We start from the raw sequence: 21,048 nt of genomic DNA, 5'->3' as shown, positions 1-21,048 counted from the left end.
GTGTCTTGCTTATTGCTGACCACCATACATAGTGCTTAGATATTGGCCATTCTGTCAGACAGTTAGTTGGCCTCGAGGCTTCTGAAGCCCTCACTAAACGTGCGAAGCCCACTGAAACCCGGGTGCGCTATAAACTCGATATCTTGATAAACGTTGTTTACCAAGCGCTCTCCACGCAAAATTTGCTAGTAAATGGACCCCCCAATAACACTAGCCCATGAAGCAACCGTGAGTTGGGGCCCGATTACATACAAAGAAGAGCCACATATTTGTGTTAGAAGGGCGGATTACAGCCTTTTCTTGGGAAAAAGAGACGACCTGGCTTGTCATGTCGTGATGATTGAAGCCAAACAAGTCGGCGGAGATGGCCATGACCAACTTGTGGCATATATGGCCATGGTATAGGCCAATCGGAAGAAACCCTTTTCATCTAATTTCAACTGTGCCTTCATCATCTTTTCATCTATATTCTTCCCCTCCATCCATCTCAATCCAGTCGGACCTACTAGATATACTAGAGATTGTTATAGCCGCGAAGAACCTCCTTAAGGAAGTGAAGGAGGCGCTCTTAGTGGCTAAGGAGGTCGCTACTATTATAGGAGAGGTGAGACTGTTTATAGGGTGCTCAGCGACGAGGAGATCTTCACGTTCTACCACTTGGATATGAAGAGTCAGTTTAAGCTTGCTTTTCTACAAGTGCAACATGAGGGATCGCAAAAAATTGCCAATATGCTCGCTTCCTTCATCCTTGAAGGAATGAAAACTTGCGCTTCACCTGTGCAATCAAGTCTGTAACTGGATTCGACGGCCATCTCGCTCCAACACACGTGTACCCAGGTACTTCTACAACACTCGAATCCGTCTGGCATACAGCCAATCACAATGATGCGTCCTCCGGAAGGAAAAATAACATCTCAGTTAACCGACAAGATTTTCCCACTACTGTACACGTGTCTGGCAACAATGTAGAACTTGGCTGAAAATTTGGCCTGGGTTGTGTAGTTTCACCAAAGAGGTAGTGATGCACCTAGAGCTTGATGGACCAGACCAACCTTCGATAGAGGTTATCTGAAAAGTACGATGGAGCGTAGATCAGGTGTAGCAGTGTCTATACGGAGGTGTAAAGGAGCAAGAGTTGGGGTTATGCATTTACTATATAAATCACAAAAGCATGCGAACACCACCGAGGTTAGTCTCCATTCTATTGCCTTGAACTGACAGGTGTTGAATTACAGGTAAATAAGAAGTGCCGATTCCAACAGCCTTAAAGTGAAACAGAGGGGTATGTATGCATTCTCCGCATTTTGTGGAGATCCCCGGATTTCTCCCTCTGAGTCGAGGAAATAGAAATATCCCGTCATTTTCGGCTTTTCCGGATCACCTCCGAAACCCGCTATTTGGTCTAAGCTTTGCAATGCTGCCGATGTCGTCGCGTCCTTTGTCCTCTCCGCAGCCTGGGGTTGCTCATTCGCTGCCAATCCCCACATGCTAGTCGGCCAAACTTCGGGTGCTTTAGCCTTTTCGTTATGGATCTGCAGAATTCGGTCTTCGGGAACTCCTGGTCCAACATTTGCCGTCTCAACGTTCATATTAATACGCAATAATACCGCTGCCATGGGAGGAGGAAACATACCTCGGAGAAAATAACCGGATATTAAAGGCCGCTGGTCTGCAGGTGTCGCATCATTAGTGTTTTCCACGGTCTCTCCCTAATATGACTCGTCTTCATGCGTTGCCCTTGTTGGCAGCCATGGGCTCCCTTGCCCTGGCCAGCCAAGACGCCTTTCAATCAAAATGTGTCGACTTTGGTGCTCAAATCGACATTCCCAATGTCAAAGTCAACTTTGCCGAGTTTGTGCAGGGAGGTACCAACTTATCCTTGGCAGATAATCCGCCTAGCTGCGGTAGGTCGAATCAGGCCGTCTCCGTAGACTTGTGCAGGGTCGCCATGGCCGTGTCGACCTCGAATAGCAGCGAGATCACACTAGAGGCTTGGTTGCCGCGTGAATATAAGGGCCGTTTCTTAAGCACCGGAAATGGTGGTATCTCTGGGTGTAAGTAATGTTTCCAAAACCAACATAAACCAACACCTCGGCTCATCTAATCTCAACGCAGGTATTCAATACTATGACCTCGCATACACCGCGCAACTAGGGTTTGCAACTGTCGGAGCCAACAACGGACACAATGGTACCTCAGGAAAGCCTTTCTACCGTCAACCTGAGGTGATCGAAGATTATGCATACCGTTCTGTTCACACTGGAGTTGTCATAGGCAAAGAACTCACCAAGCAATTCTATGAGGAGGGTTTCGACAAGAGCTACTACCTCGGATGCTCCACTGGCGGCCGCCAAGGTTGGAAATCTGTCCAGAAATACCCCAACGACTTTGACGGGGTGGTGGCTGGTGCCCCTGCTATCGGCTTAGTCAATCTGTTCTCGTGGAGCGCACATTTCTACCCGATCACTGGCTCCCCGACTTCCGACACATTTTTGTCCCCAGATGAATGGAAGATCGTCCACGAAGAGATCATCCGCCAATGTGATGCTATTGATGGCGCTGAAGATGGGATTATCGAAGATACCGATCTCTGCCACCCTGTCTTGGAAACGTTGACCTGTGACCCCAGTGCCTCAAACAAAACAAGCTGTCTCACAAGCGCCCAAGTCAACACCGCCCAGCAAGTGCTATCGCCATTTTACGGAATTAATGGCACCCTGTTATACCCCCGCATGCAGCCTGGATCCGAAATCCTCGCTGCACCAATGATGTACAGTGGCACACCATTCCAATACAGCCAAGACTGGTATCGATACGTCGTCTACAACAACCCGGCCTGGAGCGGGGCCAACTTCACAGTGAAAGATGCTGCGGTGGCTCTCCGCCAGAACCCGTACAACATACAAACGTGGGACGGCGATATATCTTCATTCAAAAATGGCGGAGGCAAAATCCTGCACTACCACGGCCTTCAAGACCAGCTGATCAGCTCCGACAACTCCAAGCTGTACTATTCCCACGTGTCAAAGACCATGAAACTACCTCCCAATAAGTTGGATGAGTTCTACCGCTTCTTCCCGATCAGCGGTATGGCCCATTGCGGCGATGGAGATGGTGCCTATGGTATTGGCCAGGGCGCCAGTACCTATGCTGGTACCGACCCCGAGGACAATGTTCTTATGGCAATGGTTCGGTGGGTCGAGGAGGGCAAGGCACCGGAGACTGTTCGTGGTGCCAAGTTCTCTGATGGCCCTGGCTCTGAGATCGAGTACAAGCGCAGGCACTGCCGCTGGCCTCGACGCAACGTGTTCAAGGGTCCTGGTAACTACACTGATGAGAATGCTTGGCAGTGTGTTTAGGCTTGCTTGCCCCTTATTGTGTATAGGATTCTTCCAAACTACGTAGAAATATGATTAAACAACCGTCAGAATTGACCTATTCAATCCAGCTCACGTATAAAGAGGATGTAAACAACCTTGGACGTCATATGGGCAGAAAGCAGACGGAATTCATCGGCAAAACAATGCGCAAGATCAGACCGCCTAGCAGACTGCCCCAGCTGGATTGCAGATCAGTTGAGCTGTGTGACAACTATAATACCCGCTAGTCATTCCTCCTTTATATATGTCGTTTGTGTGAATCTTTGCAAATTTTGAAAGATAACAATATATTGCACCCTCCACTAGTCTGCGCACGGATCACCATTTAAAGCCCCATCGAAGCTACCCCTCGGATCGCGTATATAGCGGCGACAATCCCGCGCACCCTCGAGTTTCGAGTTCACAGCCTACCCGTGACCCGTCCGACCTACCAGCCCCCTTCCAGACCCAATCGCAATGGCAGACCCAGCGATGGACGGATTCGCACAGACCCGCGGCGCCGACGACCTATTCGACGATGAGATTATCCCGATCTCCACGGAAGAACAGCAGGCGCAGACAGAGATCATTACCCCCGAGCCAGAACCACAGCCAGAGCCAGAGGAAGTACAAGTACCCGAGAAGCCAGCTCCCGAGCAGCCAATTCCACGTGGGGAGACTCCGCAGCGGGGCCGTGGAGAACGAGGCCGGGGACGACGGGGCCGGGGCAAAGGAGGACGTGGTGGACGGGAGTCCGAGCAGAAACGGTCAGAAAGCTCTCCGCGCAAAAAGACTCCTGTCAATGCGCCTGCTACCGAAGCGCGCGAGACGGCTGCTCCGAAGCCCGAGAAGCCCGTTGAGTCTAAAGAGCAGACCACTCCGGTCGAAGAGGGTAATGGTGAGGATTCGGCTGCGAATGGTACCGATGCCCAGCGAGTCCCTGCTGTTCGTGGCGATCGGAGTGCCACAGGTGGACTGAGGAAGGTGTGTACTCCATCTCTTACCAAGATAGCGGGAGCCCCAAGCTGACTATTTCCTTTCAGCCTAAACTCACGGAAGAAGAACTATCCAAACGCATTGCAGCAGCCAAGGAAAACGCCGTAAAGAAGGCTGCGGCCCATGCCCGCGCCGAAGCTGATCAGGCATCGTTCATGGAGCGCGAGCAGGAGGCGGCGAAGAAACGTCGCGAGGAACTCGCGCATCGCCGCGTGATGGATAGTGAACGCGAGAAAAACAGACAGCGGAAACTCAAGGCCCAGACGGGACGTGAGTGGGACTCGCAGAAACGCGAGGAAGACTATGACCCCCGCGGTGGAGGCAGCCAGTTCCGACGCGGTATGCATGGTGGCGTGTCTGGCGCCGTGCGACGGGACTTTGAAGATGGCCGTTCAGAAGATGCCGCAGATCACTCTGGTGGTAACCGGGGTCGTGGACGCGGTCGAGGTGGCCGTGACCGTGGATCTCCACGGGCCCCACAGGGAGACCGGCCACGCAAGGGCTTGGCTGACAGTATATTTGCAACAGAGAGCCCTGCTGCGCCGGGGTTGGATGATAAGAGCGCATTCCCGGCTCTGCCTGAGAGACCCAAGAAGACAGAGGCTAAGCCTGTCTCCGCGCCGGAGACTAAGGTCAAGGCTGAGACTAAAGCTGAGCCCAAAACTGAAACTGAAACTGCACCATCCAAGTCACAAACGGCAATGGATAAATTGGACGATACGTTTTCACCCATTACTGGAACTTGGGCAGACCAGTTTGAGGATGAGTGACGAACTGTCTCATTGGAAATGGGTTTATTTTGGCTTTGGTTCTCATTGGTTTTTACGATTTTCTTTCTGCATTTACGACATGAAAATACTTTCCCTCACTTGCAATTTGATATCCCACTGTCCTGAAGCATTGATTGGTGGCTCAGATGGGTCAGGTGCAAAAGTCCGCCAGCATTACATATACGTATATTTTGCTCATACCGAATACTCCACGGCTGCTTTCTGGAATTTGTGACATTTGCTATATTTTCGGCTTATTGATGTTGAAACAAGCATAGTCGGCCGCTTGTGCAGCCTCTGTTCTTGACATACCTCAAAAATCTGATCCATTTAGCTCCAAATTATATAAGGGACGGTATATTCAAGATTCTTTATGTCTTTTTGGACATCTCGTTCGATGTCGTCTCATATCTTTTTCCTGTGTCTTTTGTGGACCCTTAAGCTTGCAGCTACTGTCCGTCTCGTTGCAATCCACCCCTCACAAAATCCAGATCTGCACGAATAATAGGGAGGTACGCTTCCCCTCAGGACCGGCCGGAGTAGTTCGTATGGCTCTCGGAATTCTTCATTTGTGGATGTCTCTTCAAGCGGTCCGATTGGAAACACTACCCTACTTCATTCGTGGATTGTAGCGAGACGTAGTCAGATGTCTTGTTATAAAGTGGCGTTAGCTATGGTTATACTAAAAGGCGCTTTGTATAAAACTGAAACACTAAATTAAAGGAAAGATATTGCTAGATTTTATGATCCATCATATGGTTTCATTTCATCAGTAGCTTGTGTATGCTTATGTTCTACATACCCTTATGCTTACTCTTCCTCCTCATTTCCATCACTATTGGTAGTGGTAGAGTTACTTACAGAGGTAGGAATAGAAGTGGCCATGTGAAGAACCTTAAGGTTGTGCCTCTAGATGTATAAGCACTTAGGTAAATCCGGGACCTTTTTCATTTGTACGCACCTAGTCATTGACCGCCAGAGTATTGGCCTGGTATGTCAGGCGAGATGCAATAGTCCACGAATGTGAGGTCAGATGGCAAACATGGAGCCTTCCAAAGGGTCGAGCTTCGGATCTGCGAACACGACTTTATCAACTAGGATTCCATCAGGTCTGCAGTGTGGAAGAGCCAAGATCCAGGAGCATGAGAAGTATCTGAACATGTAAAGATGGCGAGCAGTGCACAAGGTAGGGACCGGAAGACCGCGTCAAGAGGTGACTCTTTTTTTTTGGGGTAGCAGATGAAGCGACATGCGCTGAGATGATTTATTAGGGGATCGCATCTTGGAAAAATATGTATAAATATCTCTCCGTATCAAGGCGGTAATGACGGTCACAGAGTACATAATAGGTATGTAGGCCGTTATCAATGGGAATCCCTGGGGGTTCAGCTCATAGTCACATAATGTACGGAGCGACAGCCTTGTTGGATAGAAACATTCGGTAAGTGCCACGTGAAATCAGTGATGAAGTTCATAAGGTCGAAGACGATAGAAATGGTTCGATTGAACCATGTCTGATTTTGATTGCTCATATAGAACAAGATTGCGAATAGGTGGGAGGTTTTTCTCCAAAGTGGATGTGATTGGTCCACTCTCGCGTCAAATGGCACTAAATAGGAGTTATGCAGGTAAGAAATTCCCCGAGAACAAGATGGTCATTTCGGATAAATATTTGCATTATGATCAAAATAGGAATTACGTAGAACCGGGCTAGGTAGAGGCCCCGGGGGAAGCAATAAGCTACTAAACTAATAGCACTTACTACCTACCATGGAGTCTGTCAATATAGCTTTATGTAGACAAAGAGAAAAAGAAATGAAGAAACAAACACCCCACAATAAAGTAAATGAACAAGGTTAGAACCCAAAAGGAGCCCTACAAAGGGTATATATATTCCGGAAGCGGAAGTGATATTCAACGATCTTAGGTACTAGACGTAAGACCCTTGAAGCTCGAACATCGGAATTCGGAAATTCGGAGATGCCCGACCAATTTGGAACAGCTGCATAACTACTCCGTACTCCGTATATAGCCTGAGATCATCCTATAACCAGCAGCCAACCAAATCGGTAGAGCTCGGCTACCCAATGCCGAACCGGGGAAGCTCGTGACTAATAGCAACCCCAGTTTTCCCCACAGTGGAGTGTTGGGAAAAGGGTTCTCTTTCTTATAACTGTTCTTCTTCCATACATAATGGCTATCATATATCGAAATGAGTTCAGAGAAGACACATGGTGCCCAACCACATTTACCACCCGGGCCGGGTAACTTAACGCCCGACAATGAACATGAAAACGAACCCCAGAAAAAAGTGAATGGGGGCTTAAATGCATGGTTAAATGTTCTTGCGGGCTTTTGTGTCTTTGTGAACTCATGGTAGGTTTATACTCTTGTCATACTATTCTTATATCAAACTAATATTTGTCCTAGGGGCCTGCTGACGACATATGGCGCTTTCCAAGAGTATTACCAAACAGAACTTCTACCATATGAGAGCCCATCCACAATCTCATGGGTGGGCAGTATCCAGGCCACTCTAATCCCAATGGTTGGACTTGCTACAGGGCCATTAGTTGATGTCGGATACTTGCGTCCTTTAATTATATCCGGAAGTTTCCTAACTGTATTCGGAATGATGATGACGAGTCTCGCCACTTCATACTATCAGGTAAAACAGAAATCTAACATCAGATAACCGTTTTCTGACAAGAACAGGTATTGCTCGCTCAAGGCTTTTGCGTCGGAATGGGAGGCGGCATTTCCTACATCCCAGCTCTCGTCGTAATCTCCACGAGTTTCACCACAAAACGCCCAATCGCCATTGGCTGCGCGTCCATCGGGTCTAGCGTGGGGGCCGTCATTTTCCCAGTCATGTTCCGCCAACTGCAGCCCAAAGTCGGATTTCCATGGGCAGTTCGCAGCATCGGCTTCATCAGCCTATTTCTCGCTATTGTATCATGCCTAATCTTGTGTCGGCAACCAGGCCAAAAGGCCCGTGCGAGAAGTCTTATTGATTGGAAAGCCTTCCGGGAGCCCTCGTTTATGATGTTCTCGCTCTCGCTCACGTGTGTCATGCTCGCATACTACGTGCCGATTTTCTATGTCGCCTCCTATGCCCGCACGGTGGTGCATACCACGACCGATTTTAGCTTTTATATGGTTGCTATTGTCAACGGTACGTCGGTGGTTGGTCGTGTCGTTCCATATCTGCTTGTTGCATATATCAAGCCTATCGGGATCTTGATATTTGCTGTGACGGCGTCGGCGATTGCCATGTTCACTTGGATTGCGGCTACCGATATGGCTGGGTTCATTGTCTGGGCATGCTACTGGGGAGCTCTCAGTGGTGTTTTGGTTACGGCACCGACTTCTATTGTGGCACATCCGGTTTTCTGTCCGGATTCAAGCTTTTTAGGGACTCGTTTGGGCATGATGTGGGGGATATCGTCCTTCGGAGCGCTTGCTGGAACTCCAATTGCAGGTGCTTTGGTAAACCTTGATACCGCGGAGTTTTTGCGTGCTCAGGTATTTGCGGGTTGTATGATGGTTGGCGCTGTCTTGTTACAGGTTTGGCCAACTTTCAGGGTGGTTCGGTATGATCTAAAGAATCCTCGCAAGAAATAAGTAATGCAGTGGAAACTGCGGGGCGATATTGGCGCTCTGAATCAAGACAAGTCAAAGGAATATTCTTCCAGTCCAAAAGTAATAGATTCGCTAGTCACGTACCTGTACCACACATAGTAAGGTACACTGTACGACTCTACTACTATAGAACGCTACCAGTCTCCCTATACTACACCCAACATCTAAGATACGAGAATCTGGCTCAATGCGCTTTAGGGCTTTACTGATGACTCGGTCGAGGCTGGGATCATGTCCAAATGTTGCCTTATGAGTTTTAGCAATATCATCAAGCATAAGTACTGCTTAAATATCCATAATGCGTGTGTTCACCACCCAATGGGGAAGAGGACAGTTGTGAAGTCTGTGATTATCTCTCACATAGTTGAATCAAACCCCACACGCTGAAATGAGCAAATCGTAGTCTGTAAGACTCATTCTGCAAACGTATGTTTCTTACAAGAATTACGTTACACACTTTTCCGTGAACTACTCCGTACTGTTCTCTCCGATACCGCGCAGCTTATCCTCGGCTTTATATGCATACATATCTTATATCTTCAAAAACTATAGTGGATAGCATAGGCTCGCAGTAGAGGGTCCTAGCTCAGTGGTAACTTGCAGCCTTGATAAAATGCATACCTGATATCATGATATGTATGCGACCAATTTTCTCCGCAGGAAGGGAAGCACAAGAAAGGATTGATACTCTCAGAGCGATACGAAAAGAGAGAGGGAGAAAGGAGGGAGAGAGAAAAGGAGCAAACAAATTAGTGGCCTGATCTACCAGGCATAAACAATACCTCGTCGTCACCACGTGACCACAGGTGCCACCAAAAATTGTCAACCCTTATGACTCGTTTCCCGTTACTATCAATTCCTTGTAGCACCTAAACGTTCGGTGAAAAAGAAAAAGCCATGGCCAATCTCAGAAAATCTCTCTCAATAGAGCCTCGGCCTGCCATTGCAGACACCATTCAACTTCGGAATATCCAACTTCCACTGCCTGTCGCTCCCGAGGCATGGCATCGCGGGGAAAGAAGCAGCCATGCAATGTATCTTTCCGACTCACCTACGCATCATCAGCGGCTGCTGCTGAGAGTGATGACGTCAAAAAGACAATTGACTATGGCAAGCTATTCAAGCGATTGGATGCAGAGCTTGACGGTCTGGTCTCAGACAACAGCTCAGAGGTAGCTCGTGGATGCGGTGTTCTGCGGGCAGATGGAGAGGACTTGCATGAACACCTGCGCGGAGAAGTTGGCCAAGACGTTAGGTTGGCCGCAGCGCTGATAGCTAAATGTGGCATGAAGCAATTGGAAGAAACCGCGGTTCGTTTTCTACCCTTCTGCTTCCTCCGCCCTGGTTGCACCAACAGGGTTTGATCAGATTTGAGGAACGTGTTCTAAATATATATTAGTCAAACACTTCGAGCGATCCATCCTCCGCAGTTCGGGGAGACTTTGGTGAATTTGAAGTAGAGCTTCGCCTTCCCAAGGCCGTCCTGCGTGCGGATGGAGGTCTCTATTATCGCGGTAAGTCTGCATTGGCTGTGGTCAAGGGGGAAACGTCTCCGTCCGCCGAGAAAAGGCTCGCCATCCTCGAGGAGGAATTCAAGATAGAAAATATTCGATGCTATTGTATTTTGGGAATTAACCCGTGGGAACGACTTGAGAAGCAAGCCGTCCATATCTCTCTGACATTCAACGGCCCTGCACTACAACAATGGGGCTCAAAGTTTGTTGATACCTATCAGCAATTAACATTGGAGGTAGCAGAGGTAAGCTACAAACCTGCCCTTTCTTTTCGTTTTCTATTAGTAGATCCTGTTAACACCTCGCATTATAATAGCGTGTGGAATCTTCATCTTTCGGTAGCGTGGAATCTCTTGCGTCGCTCATTGCTCGGATTGTGGTTGTTGAGTTTGAGCACGAGAAAGTCACTGTACTAGTACAGAAACCAAGTGCTTTGGCATTTGTTGAAGGCTCGGGTCTAGAAATCACTCGTTCCCGTGATTTCTTCCAGTAGATCTGGAGGATAGTCACCATTCCTATCTGCTATTGATGGAATATCGGGCTTAGGAAGATAAATTCACTTCATTGGTCGAAAAGAAGCACTACATGACCTGCTGTAAATAGGATTGTCATGCATGTGGTATATATGAATACTAAAAAAAGAAAAACTCACCACCTGCTTCAGGAATTATATACATCATGTAAAAAAGATCTGGACTCGCGGGGAATCGAACCCCGGACCACTCCCATGCTAAGGGAGTATTATACCACTAAACCACAAGCCCAGTTGATTGAGAGAACGGGCGGGAATTGTGACAGTCTTCTTTCTGACGTCCGGGTTTTTCTCCGCGATTGCATTGACAGCATTGTAGTGCCAAGGATTTGATTGAACGGAGTGGTCCAATCACAGACAAACTGGCGAGCTTGTTCGCGATCCTTGAGATCACACCTGGGCTTGGAACAACGCGCTCCACTACCTGATTGGAGATATAGCTTAACAATGAATCGGTGTTCTAAAACGTGGACTAGTAAAATCGGTCGCTTCGATAACACTACTTCCAGCAAGGGAAATAACTAATGCTTGGGGAATCGTTTCATCGATCATCGGGATACTACCGATGCTGAACCAATGGCAAAGAGCGATGTATACTCATCATGACTTCACCCAGGGTCGTGGTGGCAAGGATTATTTTAAGGGCAAGGAATATATATAAAATTATTAAATGAATTCAACTGATCTTAAATACGCACTCTGTACAAATTCCATTACAAGAATTGCTACCATCTACCCCCACACGGAAATTCATCAACATATAGTTATATAGTGAGTATACACATTGTTTGATCCAATTTCTACCATCCACTTCCCTTATTAATTTACCGCGGCATTCTCTCCCTCCCTATGTCAATTAGTTTGTTAATAATCTAATATTTAGGTCGAATTAACCCCATATGACAATGGGGGCCGATAGTACCGTCAATCGTCAAACAACTGCAGTGCCCGAAGGAGGTGTCAGTGCCCAACCTACTCCCGCCAACAATGTCGGTGGTGGAGAGGGATGGGGCGACAGGCTCTGGTTAGGTGGCAAACACGGGGGACCAGGTCACGCAAAGGTAGGTGATTTGGCGTTGCCAGACAGCTTTATAGCATATGTTAACTGGTCCTAATTGTGGTATCGAAGGCTACCAATCCCAGATCAACAATGGGCGACTTCCTCGCTTTAAATGATCAGAAGACACGTGGGCAAAGTAAATTCGTTCAACGTCAGAACTTGGTTGATAACAATGTTGCGCCGATGAATGCCCAAGGCGAGCCGACTTGTGCCACCGAAGATCATTCTTTTATGCGTCGTAAGGCCGGTGACCCGGATACTTATCCTGGATGGGGTGCATTCAAGAGCTTTTTCGGCATGTGAGTTTCCTCCTTTCGCGAAAGATTAATAGGATCCATGGATCCAGGGGTTCCTAGGTGGTGAAATATCATTATTCTACAGTAGTACTAAATATTATTAAGAATACGGTATTCAAAAAAACATTTTACTTACTACAGTGTATTAGTGGCTATAGTATTATATATACTATAGTATAGATACCTTTCGTCTAGTATTATACGAATTAGGACGTATAATAATAGTATTCTAATGTTCGACGTATTTTGTTTTAATATATTTTGAATCATACGTATTTCCTCTCACAAGGCACCTTCACCAGATCTGCGCACGAATCTACGTCATTCAATCACTCTAGAAGGCTTAGCCATAGCCCCAGGAACCGCACTTATGATTGTAGGAGTTACTAAAGCTGCCAACGCGAGCATGACTTTGGTTCCTCGAGTGGATGTACAAGACTCCAGAAGCTATGCTGGGCTTCCTAGGGGCTACGCGGCTCCTAGAAGCTGCTTGGATGCCCCCAGAAACCGCGCTAAAGTTTCCGGGAGCAAGAGAACCACGATAAGGCTGGAGGATCTGAATTCAATTCAATTCTGTGACGGGCGAGAGCAAGTATCAACACCCAACAGACACATATATAGTTATTAATTGGTTTCAGAGATGACTCTCCATTCTGCAAACTCAAAGTGCGCAAGATCAAAGCATGGTTTGCTGTAGGCGCCCTGTGCATAAATTGCGAAATGAGCCCCGGTATTTGGTGATTCTGTTCCGGATCGGCGGTGCGTCAATGCCTTGCTGGAGATCTGTCCCAATTTGATGATATTGGAAGGCTGATTCTCATTTTCTAGCGAGAAGAAGAGCTCGTATTTTGTAGGGTGGGCGCGGATGAGAAGTTCAATATTGCCACGCTTCAGAGGCAATTGATGCGTAGATTCCTGAAGTCGTTAGAAAACTGTCATATAAGTACCATGAAAAAAGGTTAATACCTTGAACCCATTTTCCATCTCATCGTAGCAACGCGATACTATCTCTAGCCCTGACCTGCCCTCATCGAATGGCTTTCGGAGTCCGATTGAAGCATATGCAAATTGCGACCACCAAATAGCTGTTCCCGCTTCGTGCCCGGCCTCGGTAGGTGCGAAATCCAATTTCACTCTCCAGTCACCGGAAAACCCAGTCTGCTTCTGTAGCAGCATAGCCGGACATTCGGAATCGTCAATACGATATGCGTTTCCATACAGAGTCAATGATCCTGGCCGCTCGAATAAAGAGTAATTCATCTTCAAGGGCGTTCTCAGATGATACCAACCCAGCTGGAGTGTTGGACTCTGGAAATCATCCCTCCATACCTGCGGCTGAGCGATCAGCTGCACGCCCTCTGCCTGCATCTGGAGGCTGATGGGCCGGCGGCCATTGACAATTGGCCAGCCATCAATCCATTCAACCCGGCTCATGAACGTTTCGCGACCAAGTTGTGAGCGCAGTTCGGATTTTTCGCCTTGAGGCCGGACTCCCAGAAACACAGCGAACCAATTCCCGCTTGGAGTTTCGATGAAGTCTAGATGTCCGGTGTTTCGGACGGAAGGATCATCGCCATTGAAGATTACTGGGTTAACTGTCCCCTGTGGGCCTTCCTCCCACGGCCCAAACGGTCCAGTGGTACTGCGGAAGATCCACTGCTGGTGACCTTCATCAGTGCCACCCTCAGCTGTACTGAGATAGTAGTAGCCGTCCTTCTTGAAGATGTGAGGCCCCTCAGCGATTCCAAGGCCGAAATTTGACAACCGATTCCATTTGGCGGGTCCCAGGCACCGACCAGTGGCAAGGTCTATTTCCGCCGTGAACGTTGCCAACCCAAGGCCATGCTTTTTAACTTTCGGGTCTGTGATCATATTGACGGCGGAAAAGTACACCTTGCCATCGTCATCGAAGAAAAGCTTTGCAACGGATTAGAACCGCTTTGTGTCATAAGGGCTTACTACTCACATCTTGGTCAATTCCTGGAATGTCGAAATAAGTTGGATCGGACCAGGAGGTCGAGTCCCAGATATCTGTAGTGGATAAGTAGAATCCACAAGGGATAACGATATCCTACAAAGGTTAGTCTTCATCTGTAGCAGCTTCAGAGGGAAACCCGAGGGTAACTAACCCATTCCTTCGGACGGAACCTATGGGTGCATCCTACGGAGACATAAAAGCGCCCTTCATGGTGACGAATCGTAGGCGCCCAAAGCCCCCCAGAGGGCTCAGTTGTTCGCATATGGACCTGCGAATGTCTCGTAATGACATGGCCAATGTGCACCCATTGTACGAGATCTTTACTGTGATAAACTGGAATACCAGGATAGTACTCAAACGTTGAAGTCACCAAGAAATAATCATCGTTTACCCGGCAGATTGAAGGATCAGGGTTGAAGCCGGGAATGATGGGGTTGTTGAAGGCCCCGCTGGAAGACATGACGAGGCCGCAAATTGTTAATGTCGTAAAGTCTGTCTGCGTAATCTTTTTCTTTGGGGGCTTGTGTGGTAAACTGGACCTTTATTAACAGAGCGCATGACTTGTTGAAAGAACTTTCTGAGATTCTATCCAGTTGTGACCCATTTGAAGCAACGGTCGATTTGTGGGGCTTTCATGTGGAGGTGGAGGTGGAGGGCTCGGCTTGGTAGAGACCGATTTGCCGAATCAAGTCTACACCTGGGCATCATATGCCCATTAGTCAATCGACTCAGTAAGAAGCCGATCGAGAATCTCCCCGAAAGTAACTGCTAGTCGGACACATCCAACGGCACGTAAACCATCCCGTGCACGTGAAACTTGAGTGGAAAGCAAGTCTGGCGCTTGCGGCGACTCTGTAGCACTCAACTGATCGCGGCTGTCATCATTGCCAAGCTCTCCTTCAGGGAGGTGTGAAGTCTCTGAAGCGCTTTGATGGACGGTTGTCAAATTATGACTCCCGAACCGAGATATGGCCCAGCTGGTCAGACCACCCATAAACAAAGAGATCGCTAATTCAAACCCACTCCGCTGCATGTGGCCAGCAGAAATTGCCTCGTACGCTGCGTTCAGCATTTGACTATTGCAGGCGAATATCCTTCGGACTCTCTCTTCTCGAAGCCAATTACGCAATGACTGCATAGCCAGTCCAATATCAGCATCTGAGCCAGATCTGCCAGCAACGATGTGGAGGTCTGAAAAATTAAGATGAAGTGCCAAATTTGCCAGATGATTGAGGAGGATCCCAGATGAGTTCTTTGAGCTCCGTTCGGTAGCACTGGCTTGGTTACCATCTCCATAGAAATCAGCCCAATTTCTCAGACAGCACTCCAGCCAGTTCCGACGCTCGTGTAGTGAAGCTCCAATATTCTCCGGTGCCAATGAAATGGGGGACGAAATTAGTCCAGTTGGATTAAGCATGCAGATGGTCTGCCGCCACTCGAGGACATGCGTATGCAGGACATAGGCATAGAGAGTCTTGCAAAAATCGTCTAATGTTGGGAATGGTAACACCTCCTCGACCTCATGGTGTAAGAGAATCGTCGTCAACGTTGTGAGAAAATACGTGCTCGGGGGGGATCTCGGCTGGTCCAAGTAGAGCCTTCCAGGCCCAGGCCGTTGGTGCGTTCCAGAAGACTTCCGAACAGGGTAATGCAGCATTGACAGTCTCGGCCTTGCTAATGTATGGCTGACGTTGAAAGACGGCTGCAATTTGACAATCCAGAAGCTAGAGAAACATCCCATCAGACTTGCTATGTTGATGTACCTACCTAGTAATAAGACTTACGTATATGCACAGCCCAAGACGTTTCTTTTGTTCGGCAAGGATCCATGTCGTCCATGCATCTTCGAACTGGGTCCGATTTTGCCGTGGTAGAAGCGGAGGAGAGATGTTGCGTTTCATTCGGCAATCCAATAGCTGCAACCGTCGACCGTAGACAACTAAATCGCTACGGTCACACTCGGCACGTTCATACGCCGCCTTTTGACCAATCCATATTGCCGAAAATGAAACCAACAATAGAGCCAGGAGGTTCTCGGGTGAGCACAACTGTGGGTGGGGACTTGTCAGCTTCAATCGCATAATGGAGGGATTCTTATCGCACATAACTCTGATCCTTTTCCTGCATTAGCCTTATTGACATTCTGGTTCTTTCCAGATAAGTTAGGGTAAATTTGAACGAGTTTGATTTTGAGTAGCTGGATCCCATAATTGCCATGGCCAGCAAGAGGTTTGGTGAAGAACTATTGGGGTTGAATGTAGGGACGTGCAGTACCGGGAATCGAGGGTGGACGTGCACAAAATAGAGCTCTAGGAAGTAGGCAATTGTGGACAATGGGGGGAATAAATGCGCGGACTTCCCGTTTTCACTGCAAAACCCCTCGAGAAAAGGGGCGGTAACAGTATCCACCATCGCCATATGGCTCTCTCTTGAGAGTGGAACATTTGTTTTTAGTCGTCCCTGGTTTGTGATGCACGCGTTGTTGGCCCCGTCATCATCAGCGTACGCTGAATTGTCACAGGGCTGAGCTTGGGGCTGCCATGCTCTAGGCTCATCACCTTGTGTATAATATGGGCTAGCGGTACATTGATCGTCATTTTCACCGTGGTTGAGGGCTGAGCTACCCAATTGTATTGGCGCGCTCATATCCTCGTGGCCATTGTTAAAATCCAAAGGGCTATGTGTAGATGCGTCGTTTGATAAGAAGTCCAAAGTCCACCCAAGATTGGCATCCGGCACACCTTCACCGTAGAATGGCCACTGCAAGTCCCAGTCGATTAACTCGGTCTGGCCGGAGGTGGCAAGCGGAAGACCGAGCACATTTTCTAAGACACTAACGGGCTTGGGAGTGGGATGATAAGAACTTTGCAGATTTGACGGCGAAGTCGTCACGGTGGATGTCTCTGTTCGTCGGTCTGTTTGTCCGGTGATTCCATTATTTGGAAATTCTCGACCAGAATAGGCGCCTGGAACATTTTCGGTTTCATTCGAGTCAGAGCAAATCCCTTCTGGATAATTTCCTGGCAAAGACACAATATTTCCGTGAAGCTTTCTATGTCTGGATAAAAGATCACTGATGCGTCGACGGTGTGAGACCTCGACCAGAAAGAGTTTAGAGTAAGTCTCACCTTCTTGTGAATCGACTGGGACACTGCAAACAGGCATATGGTCTGCTATTCCTATTGTCTTTCGTATCACATAAGTAAACATGTCTGCTCCTAAACAGGACCGGGATATATTGAGTGGCCGAAAGTGGATCCTTACGTGCTGATCGCTGATGTCTGACAAGGTTCTCGCGAACGGGAATAGGACTTTGGGCATTGTGTGCATCTGTGTGCTGTTGGCACCGAACGCCCCTCCATTAGATTGAAGTAAGCAACAACCTCAGGTGGAGTATGAAATGGTTCTAACAAAGGATTAGTGAGGGAATAGTGGACGTTGCGTGAGGTGGACGGCACGTGTCGGGGTTAACAGGAGTCGGGGTTCCGGCATCAGATTACTCCACTTCGCCCTCCACTCAGTACAATACCGTGGACAAGAAAAATAATTGTTCAACTCCAGACGCCCTTCACGTGCTAGATACCAATATTAGACATAATTATTCAAGTTAACGGTTTCCCTTCACTATCCATCTGTTGGCACTTTTCACAAATCTTCCAAAATATGCCAGATATTCACGCTTTCGTGTCGGGGTCGACCAACGACTCAGATTTGAGGTCTCTGTACAGAGATCAGTTGCCATCTCTGTCTCTAGAAGAAAAGGCTTCTCTGCTTTCTGGTGTCAGCTTCACAAGTACAGCTAGTATAGACAGACTTGGTATTCCTTCTTTAAAAGTCAGCATCCGATCCCGACACCTAAGAACGCAACATTGCTAAGTAGCGTGACCAGGTCAGTGATTCGATCAACGGCGTTCGTGGTTCCCAATCACACCTTGAAGACACTGGAACTGCTTGCTTCCCAAACTCGACCTGTCTTGCATCAACATGGAACACCAGTCTGATGAGAGAATTTGGTCGTGAAGTTGCCATACAAGCCAAATCGAAATCAGTCCAAGTTGTGCTGGGCCCCAACATCAATCTTCATCGTGACCCACGAGCTGGCCGCAATTTCGAAGCATTTAGTGAAGATCCTCTTGTCACTGGCGAACTGGCCGCTGCTATTGTCAATGGAATCCAGTCAGAGGGCGTGGGTGCCTGTATCAAACACTTCGTCGCCAACGAAAGCGAGACAGTCCGCAGACGCTACAATGTCGATGAGTCGGGTGACAGTAGGACTATGCGGGAAATTTACTTGCGCGCATTTCAGCACTTGTTGCGCCGAGCCAATCCGGTCTCAATCATGACAGCGTGAGTGTTATTTACCTTTTAAAATCGAGATGCGAAGGATCTGACGCCCCTTTCACCAGCTACAACGCGCTTGACGGCCATTTCTGCAGCGAGACACCCCTGCTTAAGTCATTGCTTCGCGACGATTGGAAGTACGATGGCTGTATTATGTCTGACTGGTATGGGACTAAAAGTACAAACCTGGCTATGGAGAGGGGGCTTGACCTGGAGATGCCCGGACCATCTGTGTACCGTGGCTCAAGACTAGTCGAGGCGGTTAAATGCAAAGAAGTTTCCGAGGAAACACTCAATGCCGCCGTGATGAATGTTTTGACAATGATCGATCGCACCGCCTCCAGTCACAGTGATAAGGAGGAAGAATCCTTGATTTGCGATCAGACCAGCGAGATGGCATTAAGAGCTGCAGCAGAGGGAATGGTACTCCTCAAAAACGATAACAGCATTCTTCCACTTGACATGAGTGGTGATATGAAGGTGGCTCTAATTGGTGCTGCGGCTGTCAACCCATCTGTCACCGGTGGAGGTAGCGCGTGCGCCAAACCTCAATATATCCGCACACCCTTGAAATGCTTCCAAGATGCGAGTCAGGATTGTAACCAGATCTCCTTTGCTCCTGGTGTCAACGCTCATCGTGTTATACCTCTAATGCCCGTCAGCATGATGCAAACTCGTGATGGCCTTCCTGGTATTAGTGTGGACTATTTCTTGGATGGCTCTGCCGTGCCTGTTTATTCCGAGAATTCCGAGCAGCCTGTTGTGGTAATGCTTGGGAAGTTGAAGCCAGGTTTGAGCCAAAGTGGATTCCATTTCGTCATGGAAACCACTTTTACTCCAAACAACAGTGGGAATCACACGTTGGCTGTGCAAGCTACGGGCGAATTCACATTATCTGTGGATGGAATTCAGGTATGCTTTCCGATAACCCACTGCTCTTCTTCATTATGTAGTTGATCACTCACATCTTTCATGACTAGGTGCTTTCAAGCCCTGCTCCAGTTATGACAGTGGAAGATTTCTTATTTGAGCCTAAAAAATTGGAAAACAAGATTCAGTTCCAGATGGAGGGCCATAAGCCTTACAGAATTGCTTTGCGAACCCATTCTCGCGATATTGCGTCACCCGACGGGGAGATCTCGCCTCATTCGGCGAAAATGTGCTTCATGGAGGAGCACAACGATCGCGTAGCCATCGCCGAGGCAGTGAGTGTTGCCGCTCGTTCCGATGTCAGCGTGATCTTCGGTGGGCGCACACACGAGCATGAGTCTGAAGGGTTTGACCTTCAGACCCTGGAACTGCCCGAGAGTCAAGTCCGCATGATCAAAGCAGTCGCTAGTGTATCCAAGAAAACTATCCTTGTCATGCATTGCGGGAACCCTATTGATGTCTCTGGATTTGTTGATGAGCTCGACGGAATTATAGTAGCTCATTTCCCAGGACAAGAAGGCGCTCAAGCTATCGTCGACATCATCACTGGGAAGACAAACCCTAGTGGAAAACTGCCCACCACGTGGCCTATGCGGCTGGATGAGAGCTCGGTTCCGTCGTTCGGAAGCTTCCCAGCGAGGGATGTTGGTAACGGACCCGTTATTCGATACCGCGAAGGTCTACAAATGGGCTACAGATCACCCACTAGCGCATCTGCCATCCGCTGGCCCTTCGGATATGGCTTATCTTACTCCACTTTTGAGTATAATAATTTGGACGTCATTCCTCACCATTCAATCGGCGGAGGACTCGCCCCCCAAAGCTCAAAAGGGATGGTCATTATCGCCGTGGACGTTCAAAACACAAGCGCAAGGGGCGGCTACGAGGTTGTCCAGGCTTACAGTCACCCTCCTCTCCATGCGATGATCTGGAGACCGCGGTCGGAGCTGGTCGCGTTCACCAAAGCATGGCTTGAGCCGAATGAGACTAAGCGGATTGAACTTTCAGTCTCCCAGCGAGACATCAGCGGCTATTGGGATAGTGTGGCGAAATGCTGGCGGTCTCTCAATGGCCATTACAAAATTACTACAGGGGGCTGTGCAGCTTCTCTGCAGATAGAGGATATTGAAACTTGGAATGGCCTTTGACATCAATGTATAAATACAGCGAAATGTTTAAGTCGGTTACTTTTCAAGGTACAGTTTACATAGAAATACATATGTAGCTTCTTTGGTGAATTCATTGTGTTTTCAAAATTCCGCTTGGGGTCGTTTTGCAGGTCCCACGACGACCAAACCCAAGCATCAATCGCATAAATACGTAGTGGTGCAATCTCCAAAAGGAAGTGGAATTGACAGATTGGACGTTATGATTTCGCAAGACGTAGACAAAGCTGTCGTCCAGGCAGATTCCGTTCTCTCTGCCTCCACCCTCCACCTCCACCCCTTGATGCTCCACCCTCCACTCCCCACTCCACTTTGGGTTTTGCTCGAACTCTCTCACTCTAGAAACCCCATACTTCGGCTTCTCCGATTTCCCCAGTTTCTCCACGATTATTGCATTAGCAAATGGTGGGAGCCGGATTTTTCACATATATGTGAGCTTCGAGCCGCCATTATTCGTCGTTCGA

The 21,048-nt window shown here is 48.3% G+C and overlaps 9 protein-coding genes across 9 annotated transcripts; 6 read left to right on the top strand and 3 right to left on the bottom strand.

The window, feature by feature from the left end:
* Positions 1 to 1,229: 1,229 nt before the first annotated feature.
* N7519_003525 (uncharacterized protein) lies at positions 1,230 to 1,589 on the bottom strand (the record flags this gene model as incomplete). Its single annotated transcript, XM_057290303.1, has 1 exon — positions 1,230 to 1,589. One exon carries the CDS (start codon positions 1,587 to 1,589, stop codon positions 1,230 to 1,232), a length of 360 nt encoding a protein of 119 aa, XP_057151505.1.
* Positions 1,590 to 1,714: 125 nt separating this feature from the next.
* On the top strand, positions 1,715 to 3,359 carry faeB-2 (putative feruloyl esterase; the record flags this gene model as incomplete). Its single annotated transcript, XM_057290302.1, has 2 exons — positions 1,715 to 2,054; positions 2,116 to 3,359. 2 exons carry the CDS (start codon positions 1,715 to 1,717, stop codon positions 3,357 to 3,359), a joined length of 1,584 nt encoding a protein of 527 aa, XP_057151504.1.
* Positions 3,360 to 3,836: 477 nt separating this feature from the next.
* On the top strand, positions 3,837 to 5,125 carry N7519_003523 (uncharacterized protein; the record flags this gene model as incomplete). Its single annotated transcript, XM_057290301.1, has 2 exons — positions 3,837 to 4,343; positions 4,403 to 5,125. The coding sequence occupies 2 exons, from the start codon at positions 3,837 to 3,839 to the stop codon at positions 5,123 to 5,125; spliced, it is 1,230 nt and encodes a 409-aa protein (XP_057151503.1).
* A 2,212-nt stretch (positions 5,126 to 7,337) lies between these two features.
* N7519_003522 (uncharacterized protein) lies at positions 7,338 to 8,749 on the top strand (the record flags this gene model as incomplete). The annotated part of the gene is made up of 3 exons (XM_057290300.1): positions 7,338 to 7,501; positions 7,556 to 7,793; positions 7,841 to 8,749. The coding sequence occupies 3 exons, from the start codon at positions 7,338 to 7,340 to the stop codon at positions 8,747 to 8,749; spliced, it is 1,311 nt and encodes a 436-aa protein (XP_057151502.1).
* Positions 8,750 to 9,768: 1,019 nt separating this feature from the next.
* On the top strand, positions 9,769 to 10,774 carry N7519_003521 (dihydroneopterin aldolase family protein; the record flags this gene model as incomplete). Its single annotated transcript, XM_057290299.1, has 3 exons — positions 9,769 to 10,077; positions 10,167 to 10,526; positions 10,598 to 10,774. The coding sequence occupies 3 exons, from the start codon at positions 9,769 to 9,771 to the stop codon at positions 10,772 to 10,774; spliced, it is 846 nt and encodes a 281-aa protein (XP_057151501.1).
* A 938-nt stretch (positions 10,775 to 11,712) lies between these two features.
* On the top strand, positions 11,713 to 12,176 carry N7519_003520 (uncharacterized protein; the record flags this gene model as incomplete). The annotated part of the gene is made up of 2 exons (XM_057290298.1): positions 11,713 to 11,874; positions 11,943 to 12,176. The coding sequence occupies 2 exons, from the start codon at positions 11,713 to 11,715 to the stop codon at positions 12,174 to 12,176; spliced, it is 396 nt and encodes a 131-aa protein (XP_057151500.1).
* A 617-nt stretch (positions 12,177 to 12,793) lies between these two features.
* N7519_003519 (glycoside hydrolase family 43 protein) lies at positions 12,794 to 14,607 on the bottom strand (the record flags this gene model as incomplete). The annotated part of the gene is made up of 4 exons (XM_057290297.1): positions 12,794 to 13,084; positions 13,136 to 14,086; positions 14,136 to 14,240; positions 14,299 to 14,607. The coding sequence occupies 4 exons, from the start codon at positions 14,605 to 14,607 to the stop codon at positions 12,794 to 12,796; spliced, it is 1,656 nt and encodes a 551-aa protein (XP_057151499.1).
* Positions 14,608 to 14,862: 255 nt separating this feature from the next.
* N7519_003518 (uncharacterized protein) lies at positions 14,863 to 15,804 on the bottom strand (the record flags this gene model as incomplete). The annotated part of the gene is made up of 1 exon (XM_057290296.1): positions 14,863 to 15,804. One exon carries the CDS (start codon positions 15,802 to 15,804, stop codon positions 14,863 to 14,865), a length of 942 nt encoding a protein of 313 aa, XP_057151498.1.
* A 2,006-nt stretch (positions 15,805 to 17,810) lies between these two features.
* On the top strand, positions 17,811 to 20,566 carry N7519_003517 (glycosyl hydrolase family protein; the record flags this gene model as incomplete). Its single annotated transcript, XM_057290295.1, has 4 exons — positions 17,811 to 17,927; positions 18,028 to 18,494; positions 18,554 to 19,400; positions 19,469 to 20,566. 4 exons carry the CDS (start codon positions 17,811 to 17,813, stop codon positions 20,564 to 20,566), a joined length of 2,529 nt encoding a protein of 842 aa, XP_057151497.1.
* Positions 20,567 to 21,048: the final 482 nt, after the last annotated feature.

The sequence above is a fragment of the Penicillium mononematosum genome (genome assembly GCF_028829835.1).
Source record: "Penicillium mononematosum strain IBT 11891 chromosome Unknown utg000002l:1.0-8112719.0:1.0-8118358.0, whole genome shotgun sequence".
Classification (NCBI taxonomy): Eukaryota; Fungi; Ascomycota; class Eurotiomycetes; order Eurotiales; family Aspergillaceae; genus Penicillium; species Penicillium mononematosum.
Note: the sequence above shows the minus strand (reverse complement) of the source record. Positions and strands in the feature narration are given on the sequence as shown.